Source organism: Antechinus flavipes, chromosome 4, assembly GCF_016432865.1.
Source record: "Antechinus flavipes isolate AdamAnt ecotype Samford, QLD, Australia chromosome 4, AdamAnt_v2, whole genome shotgun sequence".
Lineage (NCBI taxonomy): Eukaryota > Metazoa > Chordata > Mammalia > Dasyuromorphia > Dasyuridae > Antechinus > Antechinus flavipes.
The window spans coordinates 166,434,372-166,456,024 of NC_067401.1; the positions used below are offsets into that span (position 1 = coordinate 166,434,372).

The following is a 21,653-nucleotide window of genomic DNA, read 5'->3' on the forward strand; positions in this document are numbered from 1 at the left end:
AAAACAAGAGATCACCAATTTAGCCAGGAGCTTTCCATTAAAGAATACTATTTTTTTTATTCATCAACCCACAAAACAAATCTGTAATTAGTATCTTTATATCTGCATGAAAGAACATACTATCAGGGGACAGGAAGGGAAAACTCAAATAGATAAAACCTCTTTTCTATCTCTCTCGATCTGTTTTTTGCTTTAGCACAGGCCTTTCAAAGAAAGAAGAAGAAGAAACAGAACCTCTAGGGAAGTCAAGTTCTCTCTCTGGTTGAGTTCTACTTTCTCAGTATAGGAACTGTATTTACTAAGAAAAAAAATCTGTCATGGGGTGGGAGGAGGAGAAGAGACCTTTTTCTAATGAAAAAAACAACTCCCCTCCCAATTAGAGCTGTGCAGTTCCATTGGCAATGATTTAATACCAAGAGAGTGTGGGAACCAAAAGATGACAAACTTCAAAATAGAAGGCCAAAGATATTCAAAGGAAGAGAATGCAGAGTGTAAAGATGGTGCTATCAGGCCAGTGCCCCGGGTGGTAATTCTGCAGGTTGCAGCTCCCCACCAGGTGCACATATGGCCACCAATGAGAGTACTGCCTGCCACAGAAAGGAAATAATGGTAAGAAAGAAAAATAGTTTTAATTTAACAGCTACAAAAGGAAGGGCAGCTTCTAACAACTGGGAAATAATCAGGCCCTCCTCACTGCATTAGCTCACTTCACACTTCCTTTCTATTTTGGTTTTGAGAGCACATGTGCTACACCCTTCTCTCTCTGACAATGTCAGTTTTTGTCTAATCAGCCATCTTAGCTGGGGATTCAAGTCAGTCAAGGATGTAAGTTGGGGGGGGGGGGGAAGACTGGAAAACAACTATTTTCTCCTAGAAAAAAATCTCATCTCATAGAGTTCTGGGGATAAAGAAAACGGAAACCTCTGTATCCTAAATCCATGTCAAACACTGTTCTAAGAGTAGCATCTGGCTCCCCTCCCTCTGCTACTTCTGACCAGACCTGCATTAGCTATCTTCCCTCCCTTCTTGGACCTCTGTCAACTTTCCAGGGTGTCTTGAACAAAACTAATTTACTTCTCTCTCTCTCTCTCTCTCTCTCTTTTAAAACTGAAAATAAATGTTTTCAGAAGCACACAGTCAAATAATTAATCATTCTAATTTAAAATATTTTCACCCTACTGATTTCTGATGTTCCCTAATTTATACAGATAAAATAATATTTGGAAATAATTAGGATTAGCAGAGGCTTAATTATGCTGCAATGCAGGGTCAAAGTGTCATAATTAATGTTCATCCAAGGGTAATTAATTTCTAAAAGCTCTGAAGTCTAGCTTTCATTTGTCCCCAGGAAGGCTTTCTTCTTGTAGATCTTGCCTCCTCCCCTGAAATAATTTAAGTTTTACCACAATTCCCTTACTGATGATACATTACTTGGAAGGGTAGAATCTATTTCTCTATAATCACAAATAGAAGAGGGACCTTAAGAGAGTTTTGAAGGTAGAGTTGAACTTTCAGGAAATAAAGAAGAAAATGGAGATGATAATGGTACACATCACCTGTGAGGTATAGTGGGAAAAAGGCTGGATTTAGGAACAGAGGATCTGAGTTCAAATCCTGATTCTAACACTTGGCAAAGTCCCATCAACTTCTCAGGCCTCACATTTCCTCAACTATAAAATAGAAGAGAGAATGACTTGAAAATTCCTTCTATAGGAAAGAATCTATTATCCTACAACTGATGACCTAACATACTGCATCTGAAACACTTAGGTGTACAACTGATGTAGTTTCTTTGGCAGCACTAGGTTGAGGAAAATTGTCAGGGTTATAAAAGAATGACAAAAGGAGGAGGCTTACATGTTTCATGAGTCTTCTTGTTTTTGTCTTTTTAAGCAGAATGTTTTTTTTTTTTTTTTTTTACCTGCACTTTCATCTCTCTATCTGTGTCCCAGATTCGGATAATCCGTACATCTCCTGATGTCATGAGGAGGCCAGTCTCTTGCTCCCAGTCTACTACCATACCAGCTCCTAAGTAGAAACAAAAAATAAGTATGTGTTACATGAAGAATTCATTCAGCTTTGATTTGGAGAATCATTGCAAAAGCAAGCCTTGTGAATGCAATTAGGACATTCAGTTAAACACTTCCAAAAAATTCATCAAACTGGCCAAAATGACATTTATTCTCTGAGCTTAGGATCTAGATTCCAAAAAAAGGACAAGAATAAGCTTTTAAGGGATCCTTTTTCAAATTATAAAAAGTAACTTTGAGTCCTGTTTGGACTCCTATAATGCACATATCAAGTCAACAAGTATTTATGAAAAGTTTACAATGTATCAAGCATTGTGCTAAATATTAGAAACAGTTTGGGATAAATAACTTAAAAGAGAAAAAAAAATGCAATGACTTTGCTAGACTTTCAGGTTCAAGGATGTGATAGAAAAAATGGACTAATTTAAGAGACACAGCATTGGATCTGATACACTGATGAAACTGAATTGTCTGTCATGGATATAGAAACTTTCTCCAGTGGATCATGTTTTATTTATACCTTACCAGCATGTGTGTTAACATATTTTAAATACATTAAAATTCTTCTTCCATAAGTCCTCTGCTGTTGGTTTCCCCACATTTTGGGGCTCTTCCTTTTTGACACAATCTGTCCCATCAGTTATCCTTCACTTTGAACTCATGACTGACCTGCTTTCTTTTCTGGTCATAGACTTTTTCTTGGATAATAAATTTTATAATGCTTCCCTTTATAGTTCTTTGTGGGTAATATGTTGCTGCCTTGTCTCAATCATGTCAGCCAACACAAAATAATACACAAGTTTTCCATTCTCATGGAGCCATGGATTGGCTGGTCTGGGAACTCCAGAAAATATTATTGAACATTCACCAAATGAATTTTGGTGTGTGAATGAACATTAAAATACTACATTATTTCTTCTGAAGTATCTGATCTCATAGCATACTCTCTTTTAACTCTCCAGAAAACAACAACAAACTTTGGAATGGAATTTCAACCTTTGTGGGTAATCAAATGAGAGACCAACAAGGATTTATTAAGTGTTTATTCTGTGTAGGAAACTGTGCGTGGTACTGGACACACACACACACATTTTTGAGGTGGTCTGTCCCCTCAAGGAGCTTATATTATACTAGGGAATTACAATACGATCAAAGACAGTAAAGGTAATCAATTTGCTTGGAGGATAAAGCATGTGAGGGAGAGTAATGTGCAATCATCTTGAAAAGTTGATGGCTGGCAAGCTCACTTTCAGTGGTACTTAAAGAACTTTAAGTGCTACAACTATGAGACTGTATTTTAACCTCAAGACCTCTTGAACCAAGTGTCAGACCTAGTCAAACATAGTCAGACCTGGACTTTTGTACTATAATACCACTTTTGCAACTGTGTAGAAGATGGAATGGAGAAGTAAGAGAGCAGAAGCAGGGAAACCTATCAGGAGGCCTCTGCAATTATCCAAGTGGGAGGTAATAAGAACCTACACTAGAAAGGTTGCAGGATAATTAGAGAGATGTTAAAGTGATAGAACTGAAAAGATGGAGCAACTGAGTAGATATGTCATAGAAACCATTATCAGCAGTCTTTGAAGAGGTAGAATGTACTGGGATGACATCTTGCTCAGGGTAGATGTACGGGGAGTACTCACTTTTGGATAGCACCTTTGATTTGATCCATTTCTGATGTGAGTGGATTAATTTCTCTTTAAGTGATCTGGTGATCCTCTGCTCCCAGAGGAGAAGGGAAGGTAATAAGCATTGAAATGACTAACTACCATGTGTCATGAACTGTGCTAAATGCTTTACAGATATTGTCTCATTCGTATCTAATACTCCTCGGAGGTAGGTGTTGTTTTTATCCCTACTTTATAGTTCAAGATACCAAAGCAAATAGAGGTCAAGTGACTTGCTTAGGTTCACACAGCTGGTTCGTATCTGAGGCTGGATCAGAACTCAGATTTTCCAATTCCAAGCCCAGCATTCTAGCTATCTCTATTAATGTCCAATTTAGTGTAGATATCTGATTGAGTTAGTCCACTGCAGCTCACCTCATCATCAACTTATCCTTTCCAGGAAGCAAGGATTACAATTACCATTCCTGCCAGGAGACAGAGTATTCATTTATAAAACATTTATAGAGTGCTTACTATGAACAAGGCAGTGATGCGACAGACAAAAAACTATTGCAATCTGGGACAGCATTAATAGAAGCCTAGTACTGACACCAAAGTAAGTTATAGTCTCAATCTCTAGCTATTCAACAATGGAACAGTCTGCCCAAGAACTAGAGTAGTTGTCTGAGGACAGATGACCTGGACAGTCAGGAATGTGAGGAAAAGACACATAGGGGTGGAGAGGGGTAACTTTGGAGTAGATGACCTCTACCATTGCTTTTACCAATTAAAATCCTATAATTCTAACTCACATGTTTTCTTTATTATTATTATTATTATTAAAGCTTTTTATTTTTGAAACATATACATGGATAATTTTTCAACACTGATCCTTTCATATTTTCCCTCCTTCCCTCCACCCTCTCCCCTAGATGGCAAGTAATCCAAAATATGTTAAAACATGTTAAAATATATGTTAAATCCAATATATATATACAATTATCTTGCTGCACAAGAAAAATCAGATCAAAAAGGAAAAAAATGAGAAAGAAAACAAAATATAAGCAAACAACAAAAAGAGTGAAAATGCTATGTTATGATCCACTCTCAGTTTCCACAGTGCTCTCTCTGGATGTAGATGGCTCTCTTTATCAACAGACCATTGGAATTGGCTTCAATCATCTCAATGTTGACAAGAGTCATGTCCATCAGAATTGATCATCATATAATCTTGCTGTTGCTGTGTATAATGTTCTCCCGATTCTGCTCATTTCACCCATCATCAGTTCATGTAGGTCTCTCCAAGGCTCTTTGAAATCATCCTGCTGGTCATTTCTTATAAAACAATAATATTCCATAACATTGATGTAACTTATTCAGCCATTTTCCAACTGATGGGCAGTCACTCTAACTCACCAAGCTTTCACCAAACTTTTGGTGTGGGTGAATTCTTGGGTATAAGTGCAAGTAGAATTTGGTTACAGAAAAGTAGAACTACTTGAACTTATGAAAACTCAACTAGTATTTCCTAATTCCCCTTGTAAAAACCTGGATCCTACCAAGGTGCAGAATCAATGTCTGTTTCTTGCTAGGTTCTTAAGTAGTTAATGTTTTATTGGTTTTTGAATAGAATCAAAGAAATGCAAGTAATCAAGAAGTACAACTAAAAGTATCAAGATTATACTTTGGATAACCCACAGACATCAAAGAAACATATATTCACATGAAGAAGTAATAAACTGTCAACTATAAAGTTTGGATTACAAGATGAGAGGACAGGAATACAAACTGGACCATGCAACTCCTTTCTTTTTTAAAATACAGAACCCATAAAGCCTATACAGGCATTAAAAGCTAAAACAATACTTACACATAATTTATAGAAATATAGATCAATAGAGTTGAGCTAGCCTTTTGGACAAATGAGATCTCTTCGTACTCCTGAGTGGAAAACAATTCCTAAACACTTAATGGTTCTTCCTAGTGGGTATCCTATATCAGCAATACCTTTTTTTTTCTTCTTATAGGCAGGAAATATCTTTTATAATCTCTGCCCATCGAAATTCTTCAAGATTCAATTCATATTCTACTTCTCATTCCTAAATTTTCCAAGCCAGAATTCTTACATCTCTCAAACAATTCTAGCACTTTTTATTTCATCTTATGCCCTCTATATTGTGTTCATGTCTTACTTATTCTACTAGATAGTAAACTCCTTGAGAACAGAGACTGTATTTTATTTATTTTTGGATTTGTTGCCTATTAAAGAAGAGTAGGACTATTATAACCTTCCCTGTAGATACTATACTTTTATTAATTCAGCCCAAGTCTGCATCAGCTTTTTGGAGCCAAGTCATGACTCATATTGAGCTGGAAGACAACTAAGATTGCTAAATGTGTTTTTTCCCCATATTAATTGCTAAGTTATATGGGATTTTGCATTTGTTTGTATTACATTTCATCTTATTAAATCATCATTCCAGCCTTAAAGTTATTTTTTTTATCCTGAATCTTTTACCATTTTACTATTCTAACTTTGCATCATCTTTAGATTTACTAAGCATGTCACCAATATTTTCATCCAATGAAGAACATATTGGATAAAGTATCTGAGGATAGAACCTTAAGGCACACCTCTTATATAGGTATATATATAGTATAGGTATTCACCTATACTGACAGTGCTTCATTACTGATCATGATGAAGTTGATAGTCAGCATTTATATAGTGCAAAGAAAGTCTGAAGTTGGCAAAGCTGACATAACAGGAAAATGACAAATGTTGGAAAAGATGTAGGAAAACAGGTGTGTTCAGGGAAGATTAGTACCTCTGGGTGATGGCTGCCAAGCCTTTTATAGGGCTGCTTTCCACCTTTGGCGTCCACTTGATCCACACAACTATTATCAGTGGCTCCAAGAAGCTAGTATGCACAGTGGCCACACTGTTTAAGCAGATGGGTTAAACCAGGTTGAGGGTAACCAAGGGGTCTCAAACCCTATGGTGAATAAGGAGGTGTATGTGTTCATCCCAAGTATATGAAGACTTCCCCTGGTAGGATGGGTGGATGAGAACAATTTGTTCCAATGGCCACGAAGGCAGGGGAAGCAGGCATTGTGGAGCCCTTAGAACTTGGTTAGACATCAAAGATATCAAAGTCATCCACTGCATTTTAAGTCATCACCAGACATCTTATACTACACTTGATCTTAGCCAAAAGGCCGAGAAGCGATTATCACCAGACATCTTGATTCTGTGCAACCACTAGTCAGTGATGACTCTGGAAGAGAGAGAAAGGCTGACACCTTCATGTAACTCTGCCTCACTAAATCCAATTTACATAGATCAAAAGACATCCACCAAACCATTTTTCCCCATTTCTATCTATCTCAAAGTCCTGTGGCGATGGTCAATTGATGAAGCAGCAAGTATGCATATACTGGGAGTTATAGTCAAAATCCTGCACACAGGGAGCCCAGGCCATAGGGCCGTCTTCTCACTAGAAGCAGCAGTAGGATTTGGCAGCTCCTTGGATGTCTGAGCAGCCTTTTAAGGATTTCATTGCTCACCTCCAGGTGTGAGAAAGGGGCTCAGAAAAGTTGCCCTAAAAATCGTCTGGTTATCTAAACCTGGTTGGATTATGTGGCAGGTGGGGATCTTTCCCTGTGGTTGAAACATTAAAAAATGTACAAAACTTCTGCAAAGTTGATATTAGTCCAATGTTGGTGCAGTAGTGAATTTGTATGACCATTTCATATTAATTTTTTGTTGTTGTTGTTGAGGCAATTGGTTAAGTGACTTGCCCAGGGTCACACAGCTAGGAAGTGTTAAGTGTCTGAGGCCAGATTTGAACTCAGGTCCTCCTGACTTCAGGGCTAGTGCTCCATCCACTACACCACCTAGCTGCCCCTGTATGACCATTTCAAGAAGCAATTTGGAACTGTGGCCCCCAAAATTACTAAATTGTATATATTCTTTGACTTAGAGATACTATTACTAGATCTACACTCCAACGAGGTCATAGAAAGGGGAAAAGATCCATATGTACAATATTCTTTACAGCAACTCTTTTTTTTTTTTTTATGATGAATTGTAGACAATGAGGGGTATTTATCAATTGGGGAGTAGCTAAACAAATTGTGTCATAAGAAATAATGAAAGGGTCAGTTTTGGTGAAACCTGAGAAGACTTGTATAAATTGATATAGCCTGAAATGAGAGGAATTAAGAAAATAATTTATAAAACATCACCACCATTGTAAAAACAAAAATCTTCAAAAGACAATATGGTAAGTCCTAACATAGAAGATTACAAGGTTGTATAAAAAGGAGTGAACTCATCCAGCTTGGAAATGGAGCAGATGGGATTGGGTCCTTAAATGGGTGCTGTACTTCCTATGTGGGTGAATAGGGGAATTCAATTTTCAAAATTAATGAATAAAAAAGCAGTCTTCTTGACTCTTAATGTCAGGAATTTTTCTCTCCATGGAAAGATCTATTCTGATCTTACCTATTATTCTGTGATATGCTTTATTTCTCTTTCTGGTAGTATAGTGGAATGAGAATTGGTATTGGAATCAGAGGCCTTGGGTTTGAGATCTATCACTCAAGCTCACTTTCCTAGACCTCAGTGCCCTTCACCTGTAAAATGATGAGGTTGGATGGGGTAGCTTATGAAGTCCTTTCCAGTTCGACATCTTCCTATGATCTTTGAAACAAAATACTAGAAATGGGGAGATCATCTAATTTAAGTGCCTCATTTATAGGGATAAGGAAACCTTTTCCTAGAAGATTATCTGTCAGGCGCTTTCATGAACTTTTCCTCTCCTGGCTCTCCCCATGTTTGAAGCAAACTCTTTTTCTCAGTCATTTTAATCTTCACTAGATCTTCCAAGTAATCTTGAAAACTTTCTTAGTAGAAGTGGCAACATCAACAAATCAAGTTTCTAGGGGAAGAACATTGTAAAAAACAAATAAAAGTGCTCAGAGATGTACTACTGTAGTTTTCTTGAAAATCTTATACTTTATCTTTCTATTGCTCCAATTTATACTGAGAACTCTTAAAACCAGGAATATGTGTTCTTTCTTTCTTACAGACCCTGGTGTATAAACAGTTGTCAGTCAATCAATAATTGTCATGATAATAGAAGAGAAGCTGTGTAAAGGGAAAATAAAGTATTAGGTTGAATCCAAGCACTTCATTCCCAAGCCTCAAGATTTTTATTACCAACAAGAGTAGGAGGGAAAAAAGGAGCCTTGGCTAGCTGGAAAGCCTAGGGTATACTTAGAACTATCTCCTTGTCAATCTAATGAATCTGTCTTAAAGGATACAAAAGACTTATTTTCAAAATCCTGAATTTAATTTAAGTAGAGAAAAAAAAAGTGTCTTCAAAATATTCAACGCTTCTCTATTTCCATAAATTAAACAAAATGGCAGACTTTAAGAGAAAAAAGGAGGGCATAAAGAAAGGCATCTACAAAAAATAAACAGAAGAAAAATTCAGAAATGTTCATATGTGTCATTACAACATACACAAAAAGGCTTGAGAAGATTTTATTTTAGATTGTAATCTAAGTTACATGCCCAAAGCTCTAAGTCTATATGACTAAACTCCATTCTCTCTTTCATTTATGTATACATCTAGATTGATTGGTACATGGGTATGTGGATATAAAGTGATATCTAATAGGATCTACTCGGAAAAATGGCTTCATGCTTCTTAGATACAAAAGAGTAAGCACACTTTGATAGTGCACGTCAAGAAAAATCAAGCATTAAATCATTCCTGTCACATATAAAATAGAAAGCAAGGAGTTTAGCAAATTCACCTATGTTTTGTTGGGAATGTTGAAACAGTCATGTTGACTGAGTGTTAAACTGGCTTGGAATCCTTACTAAAGTCCCCTCTCTAAACCCCAGTAATGGCAAGGCTCAGAGCTTAATCTATTGTTTCATTCTGGAGCAGGAAATGCTGGGCTTCACAGCTTAGCTGACAGCTTATATCTTTATCTTGTGAGTCAAACTGATTGCTATTTTAGACTGCCTGGCACCTTAAAGTCTGCTACAGAACAGGAAGTAAGCAGACTGACAGTGGTGTTGATGATAAATGCCCCCAAAGTGTTTACATTTGTCAACTTGTTTATGGCCCATGAGACAAGATAACGCTGGCAGGCCTTAGATGGATATTGTCATTACATCACTGATTAAGTTAGGTGGACAAAGCTCTGTGTGGTAGTTTGAAAGCCCTCAGTTTTCTAGTTAGATTCTTTCACTTGAGGGCAATGATTTTCTTTAGTCTGATATGCTGTAATCATCACAAAAAAACATTTATTTTTCTCTGCTGGAGGATAAAAGGAGGACAAGAGAAGAGCCACAGGGCACATATCCTCTTCCTGGCTTATGGGGAGGGGCATAAACACTGAACAACCCATGAAATCATGGGTAAGGAAAGACTCACCCCTGGGAAAGTGGCCTAGGAAGGACTGTAGCTCTGGAGGGAACTCAGGCCATGATTAAGAACAAGCCCACAATATTTTGTAATCCCTAGGCTTGGCCATTATAAGAGTGGTCTTCTGAATTCCCAGTATAGTGGGGGATGACAGAATAATGCAGGGTCTTGTACCTTGTGAGTCAGGGATGCTAATCACCTTTCTGTTATCCAACTTGGGTATATACTTTGCCAATAACACAAATAATACCTATTAATTTCTGAACTACTGGTCTCCAAAAGAAAAATAAAGAAATTATTAAAGAGGCTATATGAATACAAACAGGGCAGATTCACTAGTTATTTAGTTATTTAGACTACTTCTGAAATATTATAGATAGCCAGTGTGGTGAACAGAGCATTGGAATGAGTTCAAAATCTATACCTCACATTCTTAGTAGCTGTGTGATCAACAAAAAGTTACTTAACCTCTTTGAGGCTCAGTTTTCTTATGGGTAAAATGGGGATAACAATACTTAGTACCTAACTTCAGAGTTGTAGAGCTCAAATTAAATAATGTTTATACTTTGCAAACTTCTGAGTGATATATGTCAGTTTTTATTCCTATTATTAATAGTAGCAGCCTTTATATGTGACACTGAAAAACTAGAGTTTCCAGAGAAAGTTGACTAATATAGCAAAGGGTCAGGAAAACATAAGATGAAGAAGAACAAATTCAAAACAAAAGTCAAAGCATCAAAGTGTTTTCCTCATAATAACCTTTTCTTCTGCCCATAATAATACTACTAACTGGGAATCATATCAGTTTAGATCTACAATGATTGCCATCTACTATGCCATGGAAAAAAACAGTTATGTGAATATAAAGGGGAACCTTTGTATTTGGATTGTTGAGAGTTTGCAGAAACATAGCTGAATCTCAAAAGAACAAATTTAGAGAGTATGAAGTAAACTAGGTCACTGAATTCTCTGTGTAGTTCCACAAGGGAGAACAAGTATCAATGGAGATAAGTTTATAAGAAGGTCAGTGTTTGGGTCAATAAATAAAAAAGAAGAATGAAAGCTGTCCAACAAAGGAACTGGCTGCCTGGTAAGATAGTGAGAGCCCAATTTCCAAAAGTGTTCCCTCAAAGGTCAAATGAATACTTATCAGAAATGCTGGATAGACGATAGGTTACATTAGATGATTTTTAAGTTTCCTTCCAATTTTAAAATCCTATAGTTATGATTAAGTTAAAAAAAAAACCTCGATTTCTAAAGTTATTAGCTAGGTCTTTTTTTGATGTCATTATAAATACATTTTTAATACTTTACAGATTGGAATATTCACAAGTCAGACATAAAGGCAAAGGGGAGTCAAGTTGAAGCTAATATTTCATAAAATAATACCTTTCATCAAGGTTTATAAAAGAGAAACTATTATGAAGTCTGCTCATCTAGGCAAAGACTGTTATGGGAAATTTCTCCAATCAAGAAATAGCTTAATTTCAGAATGAAAATTATAAATGTTACTCCTCTCAGTGGTGGAGGAAACCAACTGGGGAATGGTTAAATAAATCATGGCATATGAATGTAGTAGCATGCTGTTGCCCTATAAAAAGTGATGACATGGATAGATTAAAAAAAACCGAGGAAGATTTGTATTAACTGATGTAGACTGAGGTGAGAAAAGAATTATGATCAATGAAATAAGCAATTATGATTCCATAATTGATGATAAATTAAGCTTCTCACCTTCTTGCAGAGAGATAGAGATAGATACACTGGACATACAAAAGATGAAAAATACATTTTTAGAAATAACTAAGGTGCTACTTTATTTACCTTGACTAAACTTGACCAATCATGATCCTAGAGGGATGATGATGAAGAATGCTTTCTACCTCTTGACAGAGAAGTGAAGTTCTAAATATTCAGAATGAGACATCCATTTTTGGATATGGGCAATGTGAACATTTGTTTTATATTTTGTTTGAGACTTTCTTTCCCAGCCTCTTTCCTTCTCAGCCATGGCCATGTACCAAAAAATATTTTGCATTTGTTATAAGAGTTTTTTGTTTTTAAAGCTGGAATAGGGTGAGGAGAAAAAAAAATAAATGCCCAGTTAGTTGGGGCAAAAAACCCCAACTTAAATAAATAAATAAAAGTGAAAATGTAGGCAAAAGAGGAAACACAATAAAGGTAAAGTGCTAAAAACAAATATATTAAACTTAACATGTTCTATACAAAATCAAGCAAGAGGGGAAAAATCCAATTTCTTACTTAAAATTAAGACTATAATTTACGAATCACATGGAGCTTCTTTTGTAGAATTCACTAAGAAAATTTACCCTAGGAAGTGAGATCATTTCCTATATCAGATTTAAATGAATACCTACCACCAAAATTCTCTCCCATTTTCAAAACATGTACATGTGCATGCATGCTTGTATGTGTGCACACACACACATCCATACACCATTACAAAAAAAAAAAAAAGCAACAGCTCAATTATAAGCAATAAACAAATATATACTTAATTTTTTTTTTTTACTCTTTCTTAGCATATGGTCATCCCTGCTTCTGACATTCTGAGTTCTATCGTGATGATTTCAGGATATTAGCTGGTGCTTACAGAATAGAAAGAAAATTCAACCAGAGCTAAATAGACAAATTGTTATTCATTTCAACTGAGTCTTTCTCTCCTTGACCCTCTTTATAATGAACACTGCACTATACCATAGATTTAATTACTGAAATTCTGTAGATTAATTAATTGACTTGTCAGGAATATATGCAAGAAAATTGAGAGTGAGTAAATGGAAGACTAATAATGCCTATGATTTTACTAAAATACAGTTCTGCAAAGCAAATGATGTTGTTCAAAGGTTTTTACTATTCCATTTCCAAAAAGAGTTAAATGTCACTGTTTCTTTGTCCTTAAGTGAATTATTGTTGACCAGGGTGGGAAAAACTGGGTTTCATTCCTTTGTATTCCTTTGATTTTTTCAGATGAATTATGCTTGTTTTAATAAAAGGTTAACTCATATCTGACAAGCAAAACTTCATCCTTTCTTACTTCTGATTAAGATGGCTTTGTGACTGGGTCCAGAGAAACTCAACTTTCTCACATGTATTCTACTAAAAACCTAAGAAAAATGATACTGAAGAATGATCAAGAAATCTAGGTATGATGGTACATGTCCATAATACCTGCCATTAGTTGGAGTGTATATGGAAAGAGAGTCTGAGGTGGATGAATTACTTAGATTCAGGAATTGGCAACAACAAACAACATTTATATAGGACTAACTATGTGCTAGGTACTGTGTTAAGCATTTTAGAACTAATGCAGATTTGGTGTCCCCACTAAATCTGGCACCAGTTATGGTGAATCTTCAGGAAAGAGGAGCCACCAGGCTGTCTGAGGAGAAAAATACCAGATTGGAGAAACGCAGAAAATCAAAGCTTCCATCAAGATCAACACAGAGGTTAGCACACTATATACTTTTAGTTTGGGAAAGACAGGGAGACCTTGTCTAAACAAACAAACAAAACTCTTAAAAAAAAAAAAGGGAAATGACAGTAAATAACTTTCATTCAGTCTAGGATTGTAAAGTAAAAGACAGCCTTCAGGCAAGCATTTTATCAGAAAAGCCAATGTAAACAAGTTAGAGTCCTATAGGTATAGCATTTTTTTAAGCAGAAATCCATCCTTGGGTTTGGAAAAAAAGAACGTTAGAAGGTCTTGTACATATATGGAGAGGGAAACTTAAGGAGGCTTAGAAACTTGAAACTACTTCATCACTCCCACTAAAGACACATAGGCAGGAACCACCATTTTTAAGATTAAGATGCTCAGAGGTAGCAGTAATCTATCCAATAACATTCTACAGGTCTTTGAATATTATAGTAGTCTGAAACTGTCTGATCCAGAGGACAGTCTGAATCCTAGCAATATTATAAATCTAGTTATAAAAGGAGAATGGAAGTCTATAGCAAGGGTTACGGTAATTAAGGGGGGGGGGGAAGCAATTAAGCAAGGCTGGCCATTCTATCCAGAAGCATGGGGAAGAATGGAGCCTGACCCTGGCACAAGTCTCAAATCAGCAACTAAGACATGAGATATGAATAAATAAACAGAAGAAAACACAGAAAACAAAGAAGAAATATGGATCCAGAGACCGCTAAGAGGAAAAAAAAAATAGAAAAGTTATAAGCAGAATCACAGCAAAAAAAGGGCCTTAGACACAAGGACTATAAGAGTACATGAAAAAAATAAAGCAAGAAATGAAAAATAGAATTAGAAACTAAATAATAGTTCTGGATGAAATAATTGAAAGGAGAATAAATGCCTTAGAAGGTGGTAAAATTACCCAAATAACACTAAAAATTAAAATGAGCCAAATAAGAATTAATACTAACCCAATGGGAAATATGTAAAGTATTTACTATGAGAAGTAACTGATATGGAAATATGTGAAGGAGAGTAAGAATCATTTCATTGAAGACGCACATGAACTCATGCTGACTGAAGTGAGCAGAATCAGGAGAATACTCTACACAGTAATATTATGAAATATTGTGATTTAAGACAATTCCAATAGATTTGTGCAGGAAAGTGCCATCCACATCCAGAGAACTATGGAGACTGAAAGCAGAGAGAAGCATACTATTTTCATTTTTTTTTTTTTTGGTTTTGTTTCTTTCTTGTTGGTTTTCCTCTTTTGTTCTGATTTTTCTTTCACAACATGACTAATATGGGAATATGTTTAAAATGATCATACATGTATAACCTATATCAGATAATTTACTGTTTTGGGGGAGGGGAAGAGGAGAAAAATTTCAAACTCAAAATCTTATAAAAATGAATGTTGAAAACTATCTTTACACATAATTGAAAAAAAAAATCATTTTATTGAAGTCCCCTTCCAGTAACATTGACAACAAAAAGTCTGAGTATCCTTTTTTAAGAAATCAACTGATTAGAAATTATCATTAGAAAGCAAAGTGAAAATAGAAACTATTAGTCATGCCCTGAAAAACCTCAAAAACAGAACTTTTAGGAACATCAGTCAAGATCTAGCACTTCCAGGACAAAGAAAAGATTCTACATGCAACCACAATGAAAGAATTTAAATAACAAAGAATTAAAGTCAGAATAAAGACTTGGCAGCTAATACCATTTAGGAGAGGGAATTTTGGACTGTAATAAAGGCTCATAACCAGGAATTACCCTATAAAATGGAGTACAATTCTAAAGATAGAAAAATGGACTTTTAAGGAACAGGGAGCTTTAAAGTGTTCTTGAAGAAAAGACCAGAACTGAGTAGAAACTTTGAAAAGCAAACATAGGAGTCAAGAGAAGTCTTAAGAGATAAAAACATCTGGGAAATTAGCAAGAGTTAAAAACAGTGATGAAGCACTTACAATCTATGGGATCCCTAAAGCCTTTAAAGGTTACAGGTGAGTCATATGCACAACAAAAAGAGAGGAACTGGGGATGGTTTTGTTCTCTTTTGATGCTTTTAGGAAAAGAAAGAAAAAGGGAGGGAGAGAGGAATTATTTTAGGATTTGGTACACAGTAAAGAATAAATGCATATATCCTTCCTGCCTTCTCAGAAAAGAAACAAGGGGAAAAAAGGGAGCAGAAATTATTATTTTTTCTAACTAGAATAAGAGAAGGATAGTTTTCCTCTTCCTCTTTCCTTTCCTCCCTGACTCCCTTCCCCTTATCTCCCCATCTTTCCCTCCCAAGTTGATACAGAATTACTTTAAATTCAACAGAAAGCTTAAGATTTCTTTGTTGCAGTATTTTTCCTTGAGCTAAACACTCTGCATGTTGACTATGACATTCTTGGAAATTTTCATTTTGAGATTATTTTCAAGAGGAGGCCAGAATATTTTTTCTATTTTCACTTTGTTTCCTAGTTCTAATAGATAAAGTGTTCTTTTATGATTTCTTGAAAAATGATATTCAGGGATTTTTTTTGTTGTTGTTTGTGAAAGTTTTTAGGGACTCCAATGAAATAATTCTTAAATTATCTCTTTATTTTTTTCCCTCCATATCAGTTATTTCTCATAATAGACATTTTATATTTCCTTTAATTTAAAATTTTTAAAAATTTTCTTTTAACATTCCCCATTGTCTCATGGAGTCATTACTGATTTCTATTTGATTCATTATAATTTTCTGGGTTACTTGGGCAAAATTTACCACCTATTTTTAAAAAATGCAAATTTATTCTATTTGTTCTAATTATATGTGAAGACCATTTCAACATTAATTTTTTAAGATTTTGAGTTCAAATTTTTTCTCCTTCTGTCCCTTCCAGATGACAAGCAATCTGATATATTACTGCTTTCTATTCTAAGTTATTTATTTATTCCCCTTGGAAGTATTTAATACAGAGCTATTATTTTGCCTATAAATCTATTTATTACTTTTTGCTTCATTTATTCTAGATAATCTTGAAATCCAAAACATTTTTTCCCTCTCTTTCGCTCTCCTTGTAATTTCTATGGAGTTAGCCTCTTCTGAGTTTTTCCCTTGGACTTCTCTAGGTCAATATTGTCTTGTGACTTTTGCTTACTTATATCTCTAGTTTCAGTTACTGATTTTGGACTTTGAACCAAGACCAGGTTCTATTTTCTCCCATACTACTGAACATACTACTGTTGTGATCAGGTTCTCTTTGGTTCGTGTCATTGATTTCTACTTCCTTTGGTGTTTTCACTAAGAGTGGCAGTCTTCAATATCCCTGGTTAGAGAGGTGATTGGCTGTTGCTATAGTCTTTATTTCCCCTGGGTTTTTCCTAGGCAGGATGCTGCCATTTCTCACCCATAGGCTTCCCAATTTGGGATGCTGGTTTTTCTGTCTCTTTTGAGGTATTGCTGATTGGGTCATTAGAGATGCTCTTGTTAACTTCATTTCCCAGATCAGGATAGGTGGTTTTCTATCCCTACTTCAGTTTTCCTGATTATAGTGCTGCCATGGATTTCTGATTTCATTCTCTGGGCTCAATTTGGCTTCTCTTTTAGTATCTGAACTACAAAAAAAGGAAGGGGGGCTTACTGGTATTTCTTTTAATTTCTTGGTAACTGTTTCACTCGATACTTGTTTTTCTAGATCACTGCTAGAGAAAGAGAGAATTGGTCTAGTTTTTGATGTTTCATGTGGTTATCTTAACTTCCTTGCTTTCCTCAAAATTCATTCTCATCCCTCAATTGTTAGTGGTCTTCCCCTAAATTACTGTGTAACTACTTGGTAGATAATTTGTATTTATTTTTCTTTGTATATTTTGATTTCACTGAGTAAAATCATATAATCATAAATTTAAGGCTTGAAGGGATTTTGGAGGTCATTCAGTCCAACCTCTTATTTTAAAACAGATGAAAACAATGAAATAATTTGCAGAAGCTGGTTTCAAAATTAGATCTTCTGGTGTTTTGCAGTCTCTGGGAAAGATGGTGGCAGCCACAACCCATGGGATTGGTTCCAAAGTGGGCCAGAACCAGAGGGAGATCCGGATTCACTTGTGCCAGTACTTGGTCAGCAGTTAAGGAGTGAGATTTCAGTGATTAACACTATGTGGAGCTGAAGAAAGTGAATTCCTACTTCCCCTACTTTTTCATCTGTGAGTGCTCCAAGATGCAGCCCAAGCTATGAGTCTGTTCTGCTTTTGGCCAGGAGAAGAATATCGCCTTGAACAACCTCAGTAGTAAACAAATGGCTATAGCTCTAGTGAACATAAAGTCTCAAGAAAACATTAACAAAAGTTGCCTTGGAGCTTGGACTCTGATGGACTGAGAATGCAATATCCATATATTTTAAAATAATCTTTCCATGCAAATCTTATATTATAATGAACTATAACTTTTCTGAATGTTCCTTTTACTACTTCATCCCTAGACATATGGAGTTAGCCACCAACATTGTGATTGAAGAAATTTAATGTAATACAACTTTTCAATTCTATGAAGAAAAAAAAGTTAGATCCTCTGATTTCAAATTTAGTCCCATTCCCCCTGTGCTTTGATGTTTCCCACTTCTTGTGGAAGCTCTGTGGGGACAGGTGTGAGTTTCCCTTTTGGCTTTGTCAGTGCTTAGGCACTTTATTTTATTTTATTTTTTTTGGGGGAGGCTGGTGATTTTATTGGTGAAGAGAATTCTCAGTGAGGAAACTCAAACTATGTGAGCAATGTCTCAGTAATTTAATCATCTCAGAGTGTTGCATAGGGCATGGAGAAGTTAGGTTAAGGGATTTGCCCAGGGTCACACAACCAGAATGAGGAAAAAGCAATACTTGAACCCATGTTTTCCTGACACCAAATTTGTATAGTCTATATCACGCTGCTCCTTAAAACAAATGGCCCTAAATAAATACTTGTTGAATGAACTGAATGAATGATATATAAAAACAAAAGCCAATAATAATTTTTTTAGATAGAAGAAAAAAAAGATCCCCCAGGGAGAAGTCTCTTGACTACTTTTCATAAAGAAAACTGCCTAATGTCTGAGCACCAAGGTGCATTACTGATTGACTATTACATGACTACCGTGTTTCCCCGATAATAAGACCTATCCCGAAAATAAGCCTTCCCCTTACTGTGTAAGATTCCTCTAAAATAAGCCCTCCCCCGAAAATAAGCCCTATTGAGATTGCTACTGTAGTGAAGGTGACCCCCTGCGCTACACGCTACATTACAGTACCCTCTGTATGCACCCCACCCCCACCCCACCCCCGCACGCTGCGCTCCAAGCTGCATCCAACCAGAGCTACAGCAGTGAGCGCGTCATCCTGTTCTTCCCCAGTGATTTGCTTGCTGGCGCCATTGAGAGAAGTGCCGTGGAGGAGAGCTGAGGCAGGACAACATAAAAACCCGGTATGTAAGCGGTAGTGAGGGGGACATGATGGAGGATAAAAGGGGCATGATGGTGGATAAAAGAACTCAGGGGGCATGATGGAGGATAAAAGAACTCAGCCAGCACTCACTGTGCTAAAGAAATGAAGAACTTCCTTGCAGAGAGAAGAATAGATCAAGTAATGATTCCTGCAGGAATGACTGCCTATCTCCAGATCCTTGATATTGCAATAAACAAGCCATTCAGGGACCATTTGCGCTTGGAAGTCAATGACTACATTGAAAATAGAATGGAAAGAAATCAGCGTGGAAACTTTGTGAAGCCCTGTCTGCAAGAAGTCGTGACTTGGGTGAAGAAGTCATGGGATAAAATTACTGACAGCTGTGTCGCCAAGGCACTACGAGCAGGTTACCTGGACAAGACATGTTCATTTAAAGAGAGCTATATTGCTGGACATGACAGATTGGGTCCACTTCTTCTGAAGGAAATAGAGGCGCAAGACATCCAGGACGGAATTCAGGGTATGGACATTTATGACGATGTTGTTGAAGAAGATGACATGATCATTATTGAATAAAGGTACTTTTTTTTTGTTCACATTTACCTGTTTATTAAAATTGCTGTCAATGTTCATTAAAATAAGCCCTCCCTTGAAAATAAGCCCTCTGGTGTTTTTCTGTCCCCCCCCCCCCCAAAATAAGACAGTGTCTTATTATTGGGGAAACAAGGTATAAGCATGGGGTAGAGTTCTGGCCTGTTTGGCTTCAACAGCTTTGATATTACAATACAGTCAGTAGTAAAGGCAGTAGAGTTGTCCTCAACTTGCTCTGATTTCCTGCTCATGGAGCGGGGAATTCCCTTTGATCAGGTTCTGATAATTTTAGACTTTATATTTGCCTATGAATTTCTTTTTTTTTTTTTTAATTTTTATTTAATAATTACTTTATATTGACACTCGTTTCTGTTCCAATTTTTTTCCCTCCCTCCCTCCACCCCCTCCCCTAGATGGCAAGCAGTCCTTTATATGTTGGATATGTTGCAGTATATCCTAGATACAATATATGTTTGCAGAACCGAACAGTTCTCTTGTCGCATAGGGAGAATTGGATTCAGAAGGTATAAATAACCCGGGAAGAAAAACAAAAATGCAGATAGTTCACATTCGTTTCCCAGTGTTCTTTCTTTGGGTGTAGCTGCTTTTGTCTGTCATTTATCAATTGAAACTCAGGTCTCTTTGTCAAAGAAATCCCCTTCCATCAAAATATGTCCTCATACAATATCGTTGTCGAAGTGTATAATGATCTGCTGGTTCTGCTCATTTCACTTAGCATCAGTTCATGTAAGTCTCGCCAGTCCTCTCTGTATTCATCCTGCTGGTCCTTTCTTACAGAACAATAATATTCCATAACATTCATATACCATAATTTACCCAGCCATTCTCCAATTGATGGGCATCCATTCATTTTCCAGTTTCTAGCCACTACAAACAGGGCTGCTACAAACATTTTTTGCCTATGAATTTCTAAAGAAACAGAAAGTGAGGAGGATAATAGTCCACCAGTAAATTCCTATAAGCTTCCTGATAATCAGAGGGAATGCAAAGGTTTCAAATTAAAGGATCCTGATTCATAACTTCCTTTTCTACTATATATTCTAGCAATCAGCACTTTTCTGGTAACCACAGTATTTGCATTTTAGTCCTCAGTTAATGAAGATTAATCAAAGATTTAAGATTTATCTTACTATATCACAAAGAGAAAAGTTTAAACAACTTCTTTAATGCACAATGCCATAATTAAAAGAGTAGAAGAACCCTTTATTTCCTTTAGGTCACGTATGTTTCAAGATTTTTGCTTTTCAAGGAAATACTGGGTACTCCTAACAAAGTAGTATTTGATTTAGAACTGGGTATTAAAAGGTTAGCAAAGATTAACACTATGAATTTCTTTTGAATTTACTTAGGGCAAACAATTTTGACCTATTGAAGTCACCATAATTTCATGCCTGCCCCCTCTGGCTTCCTATTACCAAGAATTCAATCAATTATTGAGCTGAAAAGGTCATCTAGTCAAGTTTCTACATTTTACATAGAGGTATGATTCAATACCTGAATCAAGAAATATAAATGTATTCCTTCAACAATGCTTTGCTACATGCTTACTGCAAATTAGGTACTATGGGTAGGCACTAGGAAAACAGAGCATAATTCCCCAAAGAACTTATTTCAGTGCTTAATCACACTTTCTGATTTAAAAAAATGCTTTTCTTTTGTCTAATTTAAACCTTTCCATGACAACGTAAACCTTTTTCTTAGGATTTTTGCCTTTGCACATGGTGATTCAGTGGTCAATATCTTTTTTTAGAACTTTTTCTATAGCTTAAAAATTTTAGATTTTTTTCACTTTAAACAAAATAATCCTAACTTGTAATGTTCTTCTCTAAAATATAATCTCCTCTGGGAGCAGGTTTCTTGGGGGGCTTCTGGGAACAGCCTTAAGTTCAGCTCAGTGTAATAATCACCTCAAATGCAGCCAGGAGTTAATGTCCAAATCCTTTATTGTCTCTTTTAAAATCTTTCTGGAGGCCGTCTGCCTCTTGGTTTCAGTGTTCTCCACAAGACAGCCTGCCACCACTTCTCTGTCTTCCTTAGTTCTGCCCAACTACCATCTCTGCCTTGTGAATCTCCTTGATTGAATCCTGGCTTATGAATCTCCCGGAGT

General features: G+C 36.2%; 1 protein-coding gene across 3 annotated transcripts in view; it reads right to left on the minus strand.

Annotated features, from left to right (window-relative positions):
• The window catches only part of RPTOR (regulatory associated protein of MTOR complex 1), a 551,396-nt gene that overhangs the window by 12,524 nt on the left and 517,219 nt on the right, over positions 1-21,653 (minus strand). For all 3 annotated transcript variants that reach the window (XM_051995401.1, XM_051995400.1, XM_051995399.1), the window contains one exon: positions 1,922-2,028. In XM_051995401.1, coding sequence (XP_051851361.1) covers positions 1,922-2,028 — 107 coding nt within the window. The remainder of the gene's footprint in view (positions 1-1,921; positions 2,029-21,653) is intronic.